The 15,074-nt window shown below is 39.8% G+C and overlaps 1 protein-coding gene across 1 annotated transcript in view; it reads right to left on the bottom strand.

Moving 5' to 3' along the window:
• Nucleotides 1-15,074, bottom strand: part of GUCY1A2 (guanylate cyclase 1 soluble subunit alpha 2) — a 307,345-nt gene that overhangs the window by 264,773 nt on the left and 27,498 nt on the right. Inside the window, exons 2-3 of the mRNA XM_037153653.2 lie at nucleotides 11,643-11,704; nucleotides 3,863-3,984 (exon numbers count right to left, since the gene is read on the bottom strand). Of these exons, the coding sequence (XP_037009548.2) occupies nucleotides 3,863-3,984; nucleotides 11,643-11,704 (184 nt within the window). The remainder of the gene's footprint in view (nucleotides 1-3,862; nucleotides 3,985-11,642; nucleotides 11,705-15,074) is intronic.

Raw genomic sequence — 15,074 nt, 5'->3', positions numbered from 1 at the left:
GCAAGAAAACTTTAATGAATATTCTTTCACAATGCATGTCCTTTTTGATTATTTTGAGAGAAAATGTACTTAACAAAGGCAGTATAAGACTATACTTTGTAGCAAATAACTGATGCTTATTAAAATGGCAAAGCTCAGTTTGCCGTATTTCATCAGTAAATAACTCAGCTAGGGTTCTCATCTCCATCCTAGCGTGGAATGTCTGTTTCCCACACGATCTCCTCCACTCACAGCTCTTGATACTCTAACTGAAACACCCACAACCCCTTTAATAGCATTAAAACAGAAATAGTCATAACCCTTGTTTATTTTAAATGACAGTATGGTCAAAGGAGCTGGCTATGCATTTTATCATCCTTCTCCTTTACCTCTGTCTCTGTTCCCATCAACGCCACCTAAATCCAAGCCACAGGACCTGGTGGCAACACATGGTAGAGACACTTTCATGCTTTATCATAGATGCTTCATCATAATAGCATTCAACTGTTATAATTCCCAAGAAAATGCTCAGTGCTGCAACTCGCAAGCATATAAACACATTTTTACTACTTAATTAGAGCTAACAATGGGCTTTGTAGATTAGGGCTGGAAAAGGTTTACATTTTTCAGACAACCGAAATGAGAAGATCATTTTGGTATGCAAAAGACGTGTACCAAATAAAGTAATAAATGCAACACTAAGAGTCTTCATGGGGCAGGGTGGGGCGCGGTTCACAACCATCTTTCTTTTTGGAGCCTTTCCCCAGAGTGTAAAAGCCCCATTAGTGTGCTATACTGCATTAGCATAGGGACTGTCAGGGCACCAAAGTGAGACCAACGGATGACAAGGAGTAGTCTGTAATTAATACCCCTAATTTGTAAATGAGACAGAAATAGCAACAACTGGTTTGTAAGCCAAAAAAAAAAAAAAAGAGAGAGAGAGAGAGAAATAAATCGTAAAAACCTTGCTGTCTGGAAAAAGTCCTTTCCCATTATTAGTGGGTGTGCGCACTAAGGCACATGCATTTTTTCAGGGAGACCTAGGGAAGCTCAGACAGAACAAATGCAGGGCTGAGGTGTCACTGGTCTTCCCAGAGAAGCTTTCTCCCACCTTCCAGGTTCCTCTTTTTATTCTCTGCCAACCATTAGATTCAAACTTCAACCTGAACAGCCAGTAAATAGTCAAAGTATCTATAATCATTTATACTAAATCGATAGATAATCACTTTGAAAAGAATAAAATGTACTACTCTGGTCATCTTTTTTGGACAATGACTTTAAATCTTTTTTTGATAATAAGTGAAGTAAAAATAACATACAGACGAGTCGGCAAACACATTTCTAGTCTCTACCACAACCCTTTAGTCGGTTAAGAGGTAAGAAAAATATCACCAATCCCAACCCGCTAATGTTCTGACCACACTCCCCAAAGGTGATTCATATAAATCATAGAGCTGGAAAATTGCCCTCTGGCTTCAACAGAAAAGGTTTCCAAGCATCAAAATTTATCTTAACCTGCTTGGAACTATTTCTCCATGCCAAACCTCCATACTCAAAATAAAACAACAAAAAAGGGCTTCCTTACTTGCATAGTGTTTTCTGTCCAGTGAGTTAATCAATTCTTGAATTCTTATAAATGACTGCACAGCAGAATTTAAATGTAATTTTTATAAAGATGAAATCTAAGCAAACCAAAATTAATCACAGTTCAGTGACCTGTTACAAACAAAGTTTTCATTGACTATGACCAGTAAAGCTGTTATCTTTGTCCTCACAGAGTCCATATTTTGAGATGTATGAAAAGACATTATTCAAGTGAATGGCCACCTCTTTGGCACATAATTACCTGTTAGATCCAGGCAGGCATCTAGTCAACAGATGGCATGCCTTTAGTACTGCCCTTCAGAAATTGAAATTTTACATGATTGTGCCTTTTACACTTTGGGAACAACCCATCATTACATAGAGGGGAAAATAATCAGACCTAATCTCACTGTTTTAGAAAAAAGTGTAATATTCATAGCTATCCAAACCCTGTTACACAGTCACCTTCTAGGTCACAAGCACCTGGTTTAAATCTTCTCATTCCCTAATACCATCAGGTAGCAAGCACACTACCTGTCGGTCTTTCCACTCACTACTTACCTGGCATCTCATGGTAACTGTTGAAGGACAGCTAAGCTGCACTGGGCCACAGCCTCACATGGTTGTTACCATGGTTACCACATCAAACTGTCTGACCTTGAGTTTCTTTGTGGATGTGTGCATACCCTTTTGCAAGTCATGGCTCAGAGGCCGTTAGCACTCATAAATTTATTACCTTGAACACTTCCTACCCCGTCTAACTCACTGATTTTCAGGGTAGGAAGCACACAGAAAAGAGCTGCCAGGGACAAGGAAATGTTCAGAAACTAGGTAAGAACAACTTTCCAAATTCTTCCCTCTGCCAAAATTCTGATCCATCCTTTTTAGGGGGACATCATCTCCCCTACCCCTTGAGAATCACAATATGTCGAGAGAAAAGTATGTTAAACAGAAAAGTATGTTTATGATTTTGTCCTTGAAAAGACAAAACTGTAAAACTGTAAGCAGCCCCTGAGTAATGTCCAACATCGTCCCTCTCTATTCTTGTCCCTCATCTTCTCTAATAAATAAGGTTTACTCGGGTAGTACAACATCCTTACAGTTGTACTAAGATTATAGTAAGCAAACCTTTGGCCTTCCTTTTTACTTTCTTATAGCTATTATGGACAAACCACATATATATCTATATACCTCTCCTCACAAAATTTCCGTGTTCTTGTATAATATTTTGTGTTTACAAAAGTGACCTAGAATGAAAATGTAGTCATGGACAGCTGGAGTCCAGCTTGAGTCAGATATGTCTAGAAAAAGTGGGTAGACTCATGGGTTGAGGTCCCCTGAAATCTGTAGAAGGGACCCAGATGTCTCCAGAGAAAGTACTTAGGCTAAAGGGAAAGAAAATCAGGCAAAGAAGTTTGCCCCAGTCTCCCTCATCTGATTCTGAGGGAGACGTGATTCTGAGTTCTGTTTGGAGTCAGTCACTAAGATTTCTTGTTCTCCCCACCAACACCTCACGGATGACTCTCTCAGTCATAAGAATAATAGGAGGATCCTAAGAAAAACCTGAAAGAGGTGTTTTTCACTAAAACATCTATAAGACGTTAGGGCCAACTGTATTCCTGCCATGACATCTACTCTGCATATAATACAGCCTAGCTCTCACACACCAAGAGTGTCAGATATTAAGGGAGTATGATAGTATGGTACCCTAATGCTACAAGATTCAGTGCAGTACAACAGCAGCCCTTAGTCATTTGGGGAGCATCCCAAAACAACCCCCTGTCATAAAGACTGGTATCTTCAAGGTGGACACACCAGCCACCACACACAAGGCACAAAGACCCTAGAAGATGACCTGCCTCATTGCCCCTGAGTCCACTGTGAGTACCTATCACTCACCCTCCAGCTCCAGCCAGGTCCTCCCAGAAGTAATGGGGTTATAATAATAGAAAAAATAGCACACAGGCTTTGAGAAAGATCCCAAATTTCAGCTGAGGGTAAGAGCCAAAGAAACATGGATTATGGGAGGCTAATAATATTAACATGTGTATATTTAGAAAAGTTTCCCTGGAATGTAATATTTTATTGTAATGTTTTTCAATCTCCAGGTAAATGCTGTGCATGTAATTTCCACTTAAACATTCTCCAAAGTGTTGAAATTAAATCACTTGAAGACAAGGTCTCAATCTGCTATAACCTCCAAACTTCTCTTTAGTAGAAAATAAAACATTTACACCTTTACTTTTCCTCTTCCCCTCATTAATTCTCTCTTAACCGTATAAATATATAATTGATATACCGAGTATATTAGCAGTACACTGAAGAATTCCTGAGACGTCTTCAATTTCCTCTTTGTTGGAATGGTCTGCATAGGAGCATCTGTTAGAGATATTGTGGAAATTCTTTTCTGCATCCCTATAACTAAAAAAAAAAATACAATTAGCATATGGAGAAAAATGTCAAAGCATCTGTGAATGCACTTACGTACATACACATAAACACAGTCGTGTTCTTAGTGTAATCACACTGTAGAATAACTGAACCCTTAAGACATAATCTATGACATAACCCTCCATTAACATCAGCATTAGCAGTGTGGACCTGGATCTGGAGACAATCATTAATTAGAAAGCTATGTTTGAAAAACAAAAAAGAGGAAAACCAGAAGGTATATCAGCTTTATGTGACTAATGTTTCCTTATCTGACTGTCTCATAGCTGCTGGTAATGTTTCTATAAAGAAGTTGCCTAGAAAAAAAATTAACAGTACTAATTTGGTGCATTGGCACTAACTGTATTGAAAGTAAATACACCTTAACCTCTAGCACACACAGTCAAGACGATTAGCAGTATGGTGCACAGGTGATAAGCAAATAAGTTGTTTGGAGTCTAACAGAATTGGAATTATGGTTGTATGCTTTTCTTTTTGTAGTAACATAATCAATATACAATATTATATTACTTTCAGGCATACAACAGTTATTTAAGATTAATATACATAATGAAGTGATCACCACACTATATCTAGTAACCATCTGTCAGCATATAAGGTCGTTTCAGTATTATTGACTAGTTTTCCTATGCTGTATATTGCAGCCCATGGCTTATTTTATAACTGAAATTCTCTACCTTTTTCTCTGTTCACTTTTTTTGCCATTTTCTATCTGTGAGTTTGGGACAAGTAACCTAATCTCTGGTAGTGTAACTTTCCTCCCTCACAAAAAGGAGATGCCTGCTGGAGCTCTCGTGCAGACCAAATGACAGAACGCCTGTGTAACCCGATGTGGACTGGAGCTTCCCAGGTGCCTCTGACTTAGAGCTGAAACTCTAAAGTCGAAGACAATAGGTGCTAAATGCTCCCACATTCCGAAAGAGTAGCCAAGAAACCACAGAGCTCATTCAGAACTTTAGAAATGATGACATAATCTCTGCCACTGTCACCCCACCACCAGCTTTCAGAAGCAAGAGTGTATACAAAAACCAAAAGGAAATCCTCCAAGGAGCGAGGAGTGGGCCTGGCGCTTTCTCCCCTATAAGGAAAGAAGGGGAGTGCTCCCTGAGGGAGCCCAGTTGGTGAGAAAGGGGTCCACCTCACAGAGAGTGGGGGTCGAATACCTCCTTCCTCAGTGAACATCTGCTGGGGAGCTCTGGATTATCCCTTTGTGCCTGAGTAGAAGATTAACAGGGAAAAGAAACAGAGACAAATTGCGAACTGCCTACAGTCCCACTGTTTGGCAAGGGAAAAAAAAAAAAGAGTTTCCCAAGGATGAGGGAGATGCCACTAAAGATGGGCAAGCTGGACACCCCACCTATTGTTTCCCCAGTCTGGACACTGCAGCCAGGGGCAGGAATCCCACCGGCAAGGCTGTGCTGCGCCATCCTCAGGTCTAGGGCGGGAAGACCAGAAGCAAAGCAGAGCTCATCCAGGTACCTCACTGAGGACATCACAGCAAGAAAGCACAGTTACAACCACCAGTGAATTAGAAAAGGCTTCTGCCATTTCTCCTTTTCCTTCTAGCCTGACACGATACATCAGAAGACACAGGGACATAGAAAGGAGTGGCCCGGAGCGGTAGAGTGAACACCCACGTCCCATCATCTCCACACTGTTCCCCAGGCGAAGCCTGACCCAGGCAGAGAGGGATATGAGAGCGAGACTGGATATGAGATTCAAGATTTCAACTGGTCGGAAGTGGACTTACACTCCCTGAACGTACTTGGAAAACAGGGCAACCTGTCCAGGCTAATACCAAAGGGGACTCACGCTAGCATGTTTGAAGTGATTGGTGTCATGGATATACACCTCACTGAGATCTGACTCCAAAAAACCAGTTGGGTAAAATGCTTACTGTAGTTTCTAGAATGCAGGATTCACACAATAAAATGAGAAGCGGGGTCACGGGTGTCAAACACAGATAAATACAGTGTTATTTTTAAATCGAGTGCCACCATTTTCATCAGTGTGACCTTGGACAAAGTATTTTTGTCACGGCCTCAATTTATTCATTTGTACAATGATTCTATTAAATGGATGGTTAGGACTAAATACAATAACATGTAAAGTGAGCATATATTGCTTCAAACACACAGTGCAATCAGTAGATATGACCTTTGATCTTTTTGTTTTTATGCAATAAAATAGTTATTTTTTATAAATATATGAAAAAGAAGCTAGATCGTGTTTTAGATAACAAAGTTTACAGCCACAAATTCTGAGCATGGAAGCCTAAGTAATGTCACTGAAGTTTATTTCCCAGAGTAATCAGGGTTCACCCACTCCTAATTTTACTTCTGACGTTCTACTGAAATTATTCTAGCTTAATCCCTATTCAATTGTCAAAAAAAAAAAGAGAGAACAGAAGGCCGGCTGTATAAAACAAACCTAGGGCCCACAGTGATAATTGGAGTAATAGAATTTAATTTTAGATGACTACAGGAAACGGTGTCCCAGGCTAATGCGAGGCTGGCAGCACTCCTACCCCTGGTATTAACACAACAATGCTAAATCTGGCAAAAAGTGTAAATGAATGGCGTCATTCTGAATACATATTTCCGTACACTTCAGTGTATAAAATATATAATGAATGAATGTTACATCTCAGAAAGATTGATTATCACGCGTTTTCCAATCATAGTTTTAAAAGGAATCTGTGCTTTGTCTACACTGCCATAGTAATCCATTTTTTTGTGTGTGAGCTACGTACCAGTCAGAGTAATACAGTATAAACATGAGTGAGAGCTGCTGGGCTAGGCACTCTAGAGGCAGATATTTAAGTTAAAAAAATCCAAACTGTAAGAAGAAAGCTGTAGTTACAAATGAGCTGGGTATGTTTATGTTTAGCTCCTGATGCTAAACAACTGATTCCAAACTTTAAAAACTCAGGGTGTACAGGGAAGGGATATGGCAGGAGGATGAAGGGAAAAACAATCCACAAAAATTGAGGTGCAGAGGAGTCAGGTACTAACAGTGGAATAATAATTCAATAAACATATTGACTGCCTTTGTGTACCAGGCACTGTAATACATTTTACGATTATATGACAACATGTTATCATTAATATTTCATCTAAACCTCACCCCAACACTGTAATTATTCACATTTAAGAAAACTGAGGATCTGAGTAGTTAAGTAATCAGTGTGAGATCAGTCAAAGGCAGAATCTGACTTTAAGTCCAATAAATCTGTTATGTCTACTTCCAAAGCACGTTTTCTCAGTCCCCTGCTCTGTAGTACACAACAGAGATGCAGAGAGAGAAGGAAGCGTAGAAGACAGCATCAAGAATGACATCAGACCCAAATGTCATTATAAACCAGATTTTCCCTCAATCCTGAGCTCCTTTTAATTCCTAAGGGGAACCCTGCTGATCCCCTTCTTCTCACTATTCTTTCCACACAGAACTGCCCCCAAACCCAGCCCATTCCCTAGAAGCTTGAGTTAAAGCAGCACAGAGACGCAGACTCAGTGCCCCCTCTCCCATTGGAGGTTGAGGGGAGAAGACTGTGCGACACAGGCAAGAAGCTATCCAAGTGCACATGCTTGTGCAGAGTTCATACGGTAATCAAAGTCAATCTCACACATCTTGGCGGAACATTAAACATGAATGGAAAACTATGCAAACAGATCAATATAATTTAGCTAGAAAGAAAAGGGCCCTAGGTACTAGAACTATAATTTTAGAACTTTCATGGATCCTAGAGATTATTTCAACCCCTCATTTTACAACCCCTTCCAAACCATAGTTTAGTCTTTTATCTAATATATACATACTTCTGTGTACATACTTTTAAGGGGCAATTTTTAAAATATTTTATTTATTTATTTTTAGAGGAAAAGGGAAGGATAGAGGGAGAGAAATATCAATGTATGGTTGCCTCTCGTGGGTCCCCTACTGGGAACTGGCCTGCAACCCAGGCATGTGCCCTGACTGGGAATCGAGCCACGATCCTTTGGTTCGCAGGCCCACGCTCAATCCACTGAGCTACACCAGCCAGGGCCTTTTAAGGGGCAATTTATTCATTTATTCATACTCTCTTCACAGCCCCCCACCCAAATTTTTAGCCTCTCTTATGTACCAAGCATTTACAAAGGTACAGAAATACAGAAATAAAGACACTAAATAACCAAATAATTAAATAAATAAAATAATATAACCTAATGTTAAGCACTATGACAAGAAATAATGAAAAGTAATATAATAAAAAAATGACAGGGGTTACAGACTGAGGTAGAGGATGGAGGGCCACTTTAGACTGGGTAGCCAGGAAGGTTCTTCTGAAGATATCGCATTCAAACAGACCCCTAGATGTATAAAAAGAATAACCTACACAAACATCTGGGGACAGAGCATTCTAGAAAAATGAAACAGTGCGTACTAAGGCTTTAAGGTTGAGCAAGCCTGGTATAATTGAGATACCAAGAGATGGCTGGAGTGCTGGGGTGGAGGGAAATAAGGAGAGTGGATGGGGATAAAGTCAGAGAGTTAAATAGTGGCCAAGGTCGCAGGAAGAATTCAGGTTATCCTTTCACGATCAGTCTTTGTGTGGTTCAAAGCAGGGATTCCAAACTGTGATCCCTGGACCAGTAGTGTCAGCATAATCTGGGAACTCAGAAATGCCAATGTCTTGGCTAAATTATAATAAATAAAATCTCCATATTAGTGTCTCACCTAAAATATATATATGAATCTGACACTGTGAAGATAATAAAAACAAGGTAAAGTGATCATAAAAACAAAGTAGACTGTATGTGTTTATGTTTTTCTCAAATACAAGTGATTAATAAGTATGAATTATATTTTTAAAAATTCTTTTAAGTGCTAATTCGTGAGCCTCTCCCAGATATACCTACCTGATAGGTAGGGCTCAGCAATCTGAATTTCAGCAAGCCTGACAGGTGATTCTGATGCACATTAACACTTGTGAACCACTAGTTTAAAGCAAGAAAGTGGTATGATCTCATTTTTAAATCATTTTGTTGCTCTGAGAACATAGTGTTAAGGGATCGGAGTAGACACCAGAAAACTAGATGGAAATCTCTAGGTGAGAGATGATGGTGACAGGAAATGAAGAGATTTATCACACTGCATGAATAAATTATTGTAGCACTTATTTCCAATTTGAATGATGTCTATGAATATATAAATGAACATGTGAATGGATATGTTAAGAAATAGAACAAACGTTTAAAGAACAAGTTGCTGAGGTACTGAGAAGCTCTCTTACTCTCTATCGAGAAGCTCCACTGGCTGCTCCCTCCCAATCCTCCATCTGTGTGATCCTTTGAACAACTGCTCCCTGCATTCAAGTCTAAGTTTGGGAACTAAAAATGCCTCGTAGGATTTCTATGGGCTACTGGTGTTTGAGTTCATCAAGAAATAGAATCATACCATCCTGGAGCAGATCCAAGGGCAGAGGTTTAAAGGAGAGGAAAGGGAGGATGGGAAGATGAGTGCTTAGAGGCTAAATTACAAAATTAAGAAGAAGGCTAGCCCTGGCTGGGTGGCTCAGTTGGTTGGAGCATCATCTTGTACACCAAAAAGGTTGTGAGTTCGATCCCCAGTTGGGGAGTGTACAGGAAACAATCGATCAATGTTTCTCTCTCTCTTTCTCTTCAACCCTCCTTTCTCTCTAAAAGCAATGAAAAAAATGTCCTTGAGTGAGGATTAAGAGAAACAGAGAGAGAGAAAGAAAGAAGAGCTAGCTCCTACTGGCAGTAATCCCTCTAGAACTGATCATCCCAACCCAAGGCACCTAAATGCTGAATTACCTCAAGACAAGCCTTAGGCAAAACCCAATTTCAGAGATTAGGGAAAGCGTCTCTTTCCCACCCTAATCTCCTCAGAAATATGTAAAATAATGCTTGCCAGCATTATTGCCTGAAATCCTTTTAATGGAAAAACACATTCCTTTTCACAGTTAGAAATGAAGAGCCTTTAATTGTACTTTCTTCAGAGACACAACACATTAGTATGTATACATGTTAATCCAAAAGTTGGTGGTAAGAGAGGCTCTCCTTTTTCAGCATTGAAAGAGAAAGAAAGCAGAAAGGAGGAGTCTAAAAGGCGAGAGGGGGCACTGGGCATGGAAGCCATGGCTGAAGGGAACGGAAAGACAAAGTCAGGGACAGCAAATGTGACAATATCCTGCCAGCTCACCCTTTTTGGCATGAGTGAAAACAAAGGCAATGAGCAAAGGTACTTCAAGTTCTCAGAAGGCAGGCAACATTCAAGTGAAAAATATGCTAACAGACCTATTTGGAACCAGTCACACATCAGGACACCTCTGTATGTTAGCCTCATTCCCTGTTTCCGTTATACCGTGTCTGCACTGAACAGAACTAGAACAGGCTGCACAGGCAATGAACAAAGAATCACCACAAGCTATGTCTATAAAGAGGGAGAGGAGAGGAGAGTTGAGGCACTAATTCAGATAAAAGACAACTCCGAAGAATTTTCTGCTGATTATGGAAATATAGCTTAGTTATCTATTTATGACATTTATAAGATTCTCATTCCAAGTTACCTTGAGGACATAGTTTTAGTTCAGAAATGGGACTATTCCATCAGTTTTTATTTGATTTCAAATCAAAGAGGGCATTCATAAGTACAGAAAAAATTGCATTTTATTACTAATATTGTTATAAAAATAATAATGATGATGGTGACAAACCTCACAGCAAATATGCAGTATTTACTACATACCAGAAACAGATCTGGGTATATTAACAAATTTCATACAAATACCACACTTGGAAAGTGGCGTACCTATTGAGAGTGATTAATTTTTATTTTCGAATGTGTGGAGAGAGATTAATTTGACATTCTTTATCTCCATTAGGATAAACTATCTAAAATCCCTAATGGCCTCAAACTAAAAGCCATATCATGACTTTAAATAATATGTTTTTCCTAGTGCTGCTCTCTTGAGGACTGATATGACAAAGTTTGAAAGCAATTCCCTTTGAAATGACAATTATCATAATCATCAAGCACTTCAGTACAGCATTGTACAAAGTACTGAGATTACTTTTCCACTAAGCTTTTCTTCCCATTTGCTTTGTAAAAAAAAAAATAATAAAATAACACAACAGCTTAATAGACAAAAATATATTTTTGACCCCCACGGCAATGACTACTAATAATAAATGTTAAATGAGTCCCAAAAGCATGTCAAGAGGTCCTAGCGTTTGAATCTTGACTCCTCAGGTTTCTTAGAAACTTACTGAAAGATTATAAAATTTCATTTAAAACTTCTTGGCAAGTACAATGAAATCTTGCCACATTACTAAGGGAAAATTATAAAATTCAATTGATGAAAATAAAAGGGTAAAAACACAAGAAGAAAACAAAGAAAAAAGAAAAGGCAATGCCAAAAAGGGAATATTATTAAATGGATTAAACACAAACAATCCTGTGGAACTCACTCCGGGGGCCCCTCGTGAGCCACACTCCACACTTAGAGCCCAGTCCCGGTGATGTAAGGTTGACCTGGGTGGCAGGAGACCATATGCTCAATCGCTATGTTTGAGTAATTATCTTTAATTTGCCCCCAGTAATGACCAAAATCCATTTTTACTTACCCAATAACTTGGTGTTCATAATACTGCAATGTCCTCTTGAGAGTTTGCTGAATCGTCTGAGGCTACAGAATAATAATAATAATAAAAATAAGTTATCAGCAAATCAGTACCATTCCCATGCTGAGCATCATAAGCAAACATGTAGCTTCTGATTTATTTCATAAGAGTTCTTGCTTCACAATATTAACCCATTATGCATTTTGCCATGTATTTTTCCCACAGGAACTAATATGAGGCACTCACAATTACCCAGAATTTCCCAATTTCAAATATAATAGCATTTCCTAGCCATATTTTTCCAATTATTTTATACCAGCCATTAAGTTCAATAAAAAGCTCATTGGCTGCTTATAATCAGCCCTGGGATAGTACCTAGGCCCTGGGAGCCGTGGGGAGGAGATGAACTCGAGAAACACGGGTCGTGCGTGTGCCCGGAAGTCGGACTCCCCCACATACAGGAGATGCCAGGCAAGGGCTCTGGGGCCCCCTAGAGGGCCCGCAAGTACCCGGGACAAGAAATGGGATCTGAAGCAAATACCTGAACAGCTCATGACCACATTTTAGAATTCTCTCTCTACTCCAAGATAGCTGAAAATAGAGGGGTGTTTTTTAAATACCAAATCAAGAAATTCTTCCTAGACTTCTTTAGGCAACAGAGCCTCAAGTTGCAGTTTCAGACCTAGGGAGCCATGAGCCTGACACCAAATGCCAGAGCATAGATTTTGTCCACAAATTATGATAAAAACCAAATTCTCAGTGGCGAGAGTGGGAATTTTTTAAATAATAAAAAGTTTTGGTCAATTAAGCAGAAAAAAGCTATCAAAGGCCTACCAAAATATTGATCCCTCATAACCGTGGATGAGTTTTAAGGGATTATAATGACTCTGACAGACTCTTCAAGATGTGAGGCAGCAAGGCAGTTAGATGATCTAGTTGGCCCCTACTGCTGAAACTGCAAGAACCCGGACAAGTCTAAAAGAGTAAGCAGAAGAAAGGACCTAGCACAGCGCTGGTACCTAAGAAGCAGTTAAGAATGATCAGTTTATTTCCCATCTCTAATCTTTCAGAGTGGTCATCCTTATATTTAATTTCGAGGAGAACACAAAGGTTGTTGGCGAGGTTCCACATTCACCTCTTCATGAAAACATCCAGGACAGATATAACTACCTGCCTAACAGTCCTCAAAGGGAATGGTTGTTTTAAAGCTAAAAAAAAGTGAACTTCAGTGAAATCAAAAGTGTCCGCTGAGATACTCTCCACTGCCATTTAGAAGAACCCTTGCCCGGAGCAAATCTAAGGCCTCGGACACAATCTTCGCTTTAGCCAAGCCAATGCAGAAATTAATTTTAGGAGGAATCAGCTTCTGAGTGTTGAAAGAAAGAGGTACAGACAACTTCTTTCAATGGCTGTTTGTCATTTATAGCAGGTAAAAAAGGATGAACGTGAGGCCTCAAACTGGCACAGATGTTTTTACTCATCGGGATAAAATCAAAGCAGAATAAACAGAATGTGCCTGGGAAATAAAAATATTCCTGAAGCAAGAAGCAGCAGAGCTGTTAGGAAATCTAAAGAGGATGAAACTGATACACAGCAGTCCTAGAGCACAGGGAAAGTGTACTCTAAAAGCCCACGTCACGGCCGACCTAAACCAACTCATTAGCAGTCACTAGCTCAGTACCCCTGGGACCTGGGCCTCCTGCACTGGCTTGGCAGTTTCTGAGCTAAGATAACTTTCTCTTTGGCAACATGCCCTAAAAGCAGTTAATATCCACAGGGGGATTATCCTCCCAATAACCTGTGTCCCAAAACATGGAACACAAAGCAGGAACTAGAGAGTACACCAGGCCAGTTAAGACCAGAATGACCTCATTTTTACAACAGGACATTTTTTCCCCTATGCCAGGAATTTCCCAGTTATTAAAAAGCACATGTTCGTGAAAGGAGTTAAGACTTTTAAAGACTGACTTTTTTCTTTTGTGAAGCAATTACTCTTACTCCCCAGCAGGACTTAAATTTATGGTTTCCAAATACAATGAAAGCAAAATGTTCTCCGGGCACACTCAACAAAGCTTTGACTTGCTAAGCATTCATATACTTCCTGTTGCTTGCCAAAGCCACTGGGACCATTGTGATGGTCTAAACTGCACACATAGAGACTGACTGCAGAGAACCTCCTGATCTGCAGCAAGACGAGGATGATTTCAACACAGACCTCATTCCTCGGAGTATCTTATGTTGGAGGATTCACTGGAATCTACTTCAGAGTTTGCCTGATGGCTCAACCCACAGCTTTATCAGTGAGAGACATCCTCACATAATCTCAGGGCCTCTCTGATCTAAATAAAAAGCATGAATTGAAGACCCACATGAGGGCCAAAGCCTCCCATAGGGGTGACTTCTGCCTTGATGGTCAGAGGGCCCATTTATTAAGTGTCTACGTCTGCCAGTGATGCAAGTCATCACAGTGGGAAAGCGAGGACTGTGCAGACCTTCTCTTTTTTCCTTAAGAATGTGATTCCATACAAGTCCCTTACTCAACAGTCCCATCTTGCTATAGGGCAAGATCCTGTTCTCATATGTATCTTTCCTTTCCTTCAAGAAATAATTTGGAAAGTAGATTTAGAAAAGGGGATTTGAGGTCAAACTGAGTTTAAAATCCAGCTCTGTGACACCCTAGCTAGATGATCTTTGGCAATTTAATTAAGTTCTCTGAAATACGACTCTTTATGTATATGGTATTTGTATGGGAATTAGTTGAAATAATTAAAGCAAAGTCTCTTGTGCACAGTAGGTGCATGATATATGATAGTTGTCACCATGCTTAGCTGGAAAACATGGTTCTGGCCCTCAAGAGTCTCATAATTGAGAGGAAGAGCACTCACCCCACAAGTGTAACGTTACAAGATACTGATCACCAAAAGAAGTCAATAGGCCCCCCAGTAGTGCTAACAATGAGAAAGTAGTGCCGATTCCAATAGACAGAGGAAAAAATACAAAAATGGCAGCTGGGTTTACAAATATTTTCAGTGAAACCTCAGACAGTCCAGAGAGAGGGTGACAAAAGCAGAATTCTCAAAGTTAAGATTAAGGAGAGACCTAAAGCCAGAGCCAGGCCTATAGGTGGGAAGGACATAAGCACCACAGCTAAGATCAGGCCCCCAGGCCTCATACTTTATAATAAGAAACGACCCATGAACCTCCTTCCTGGAGCACAAAGAATTTTAAACCAGAGAACAGTGTAACCTGTTTGTCTAGCATATGGCCATATGCTAGAAAAACAGAGAGACAAGCATGGAAAAGGAGAAAAATCCACTGTTCATATCATAAAAAAGAAAATCAAAGAAGTCTTTGATTTTTCTCTGCTTCCCCCAAACTAGGGTATAGATAGTGGCCTCTTATTGTCTTATCAACCCTACTCAACACAGACACACT

The sequence above is a fragment of the Artibeus jamaicensis genome, unplaced genomic scaffold (genome assembly GCF_021234435.1).
Source record: "Artibeus jamaicensis isolate MK-2021 breed Jamaican fruit bat unplaced genomic scaffold, CSHL_Jam_final contig_585, whole genome shotgun sequence".
In the NCBI taxonomy this organism is placed as follows: domain Eukaryota; kingdom Metazoa; phylum Chordata; class Mammalia; order Chiroptera; family Phyllostomidae; genus Artibeus; species Artibeus jamaicensis.
This window is presented reverse-complemented; position numbering and strand designations above follow the sequence as displayed.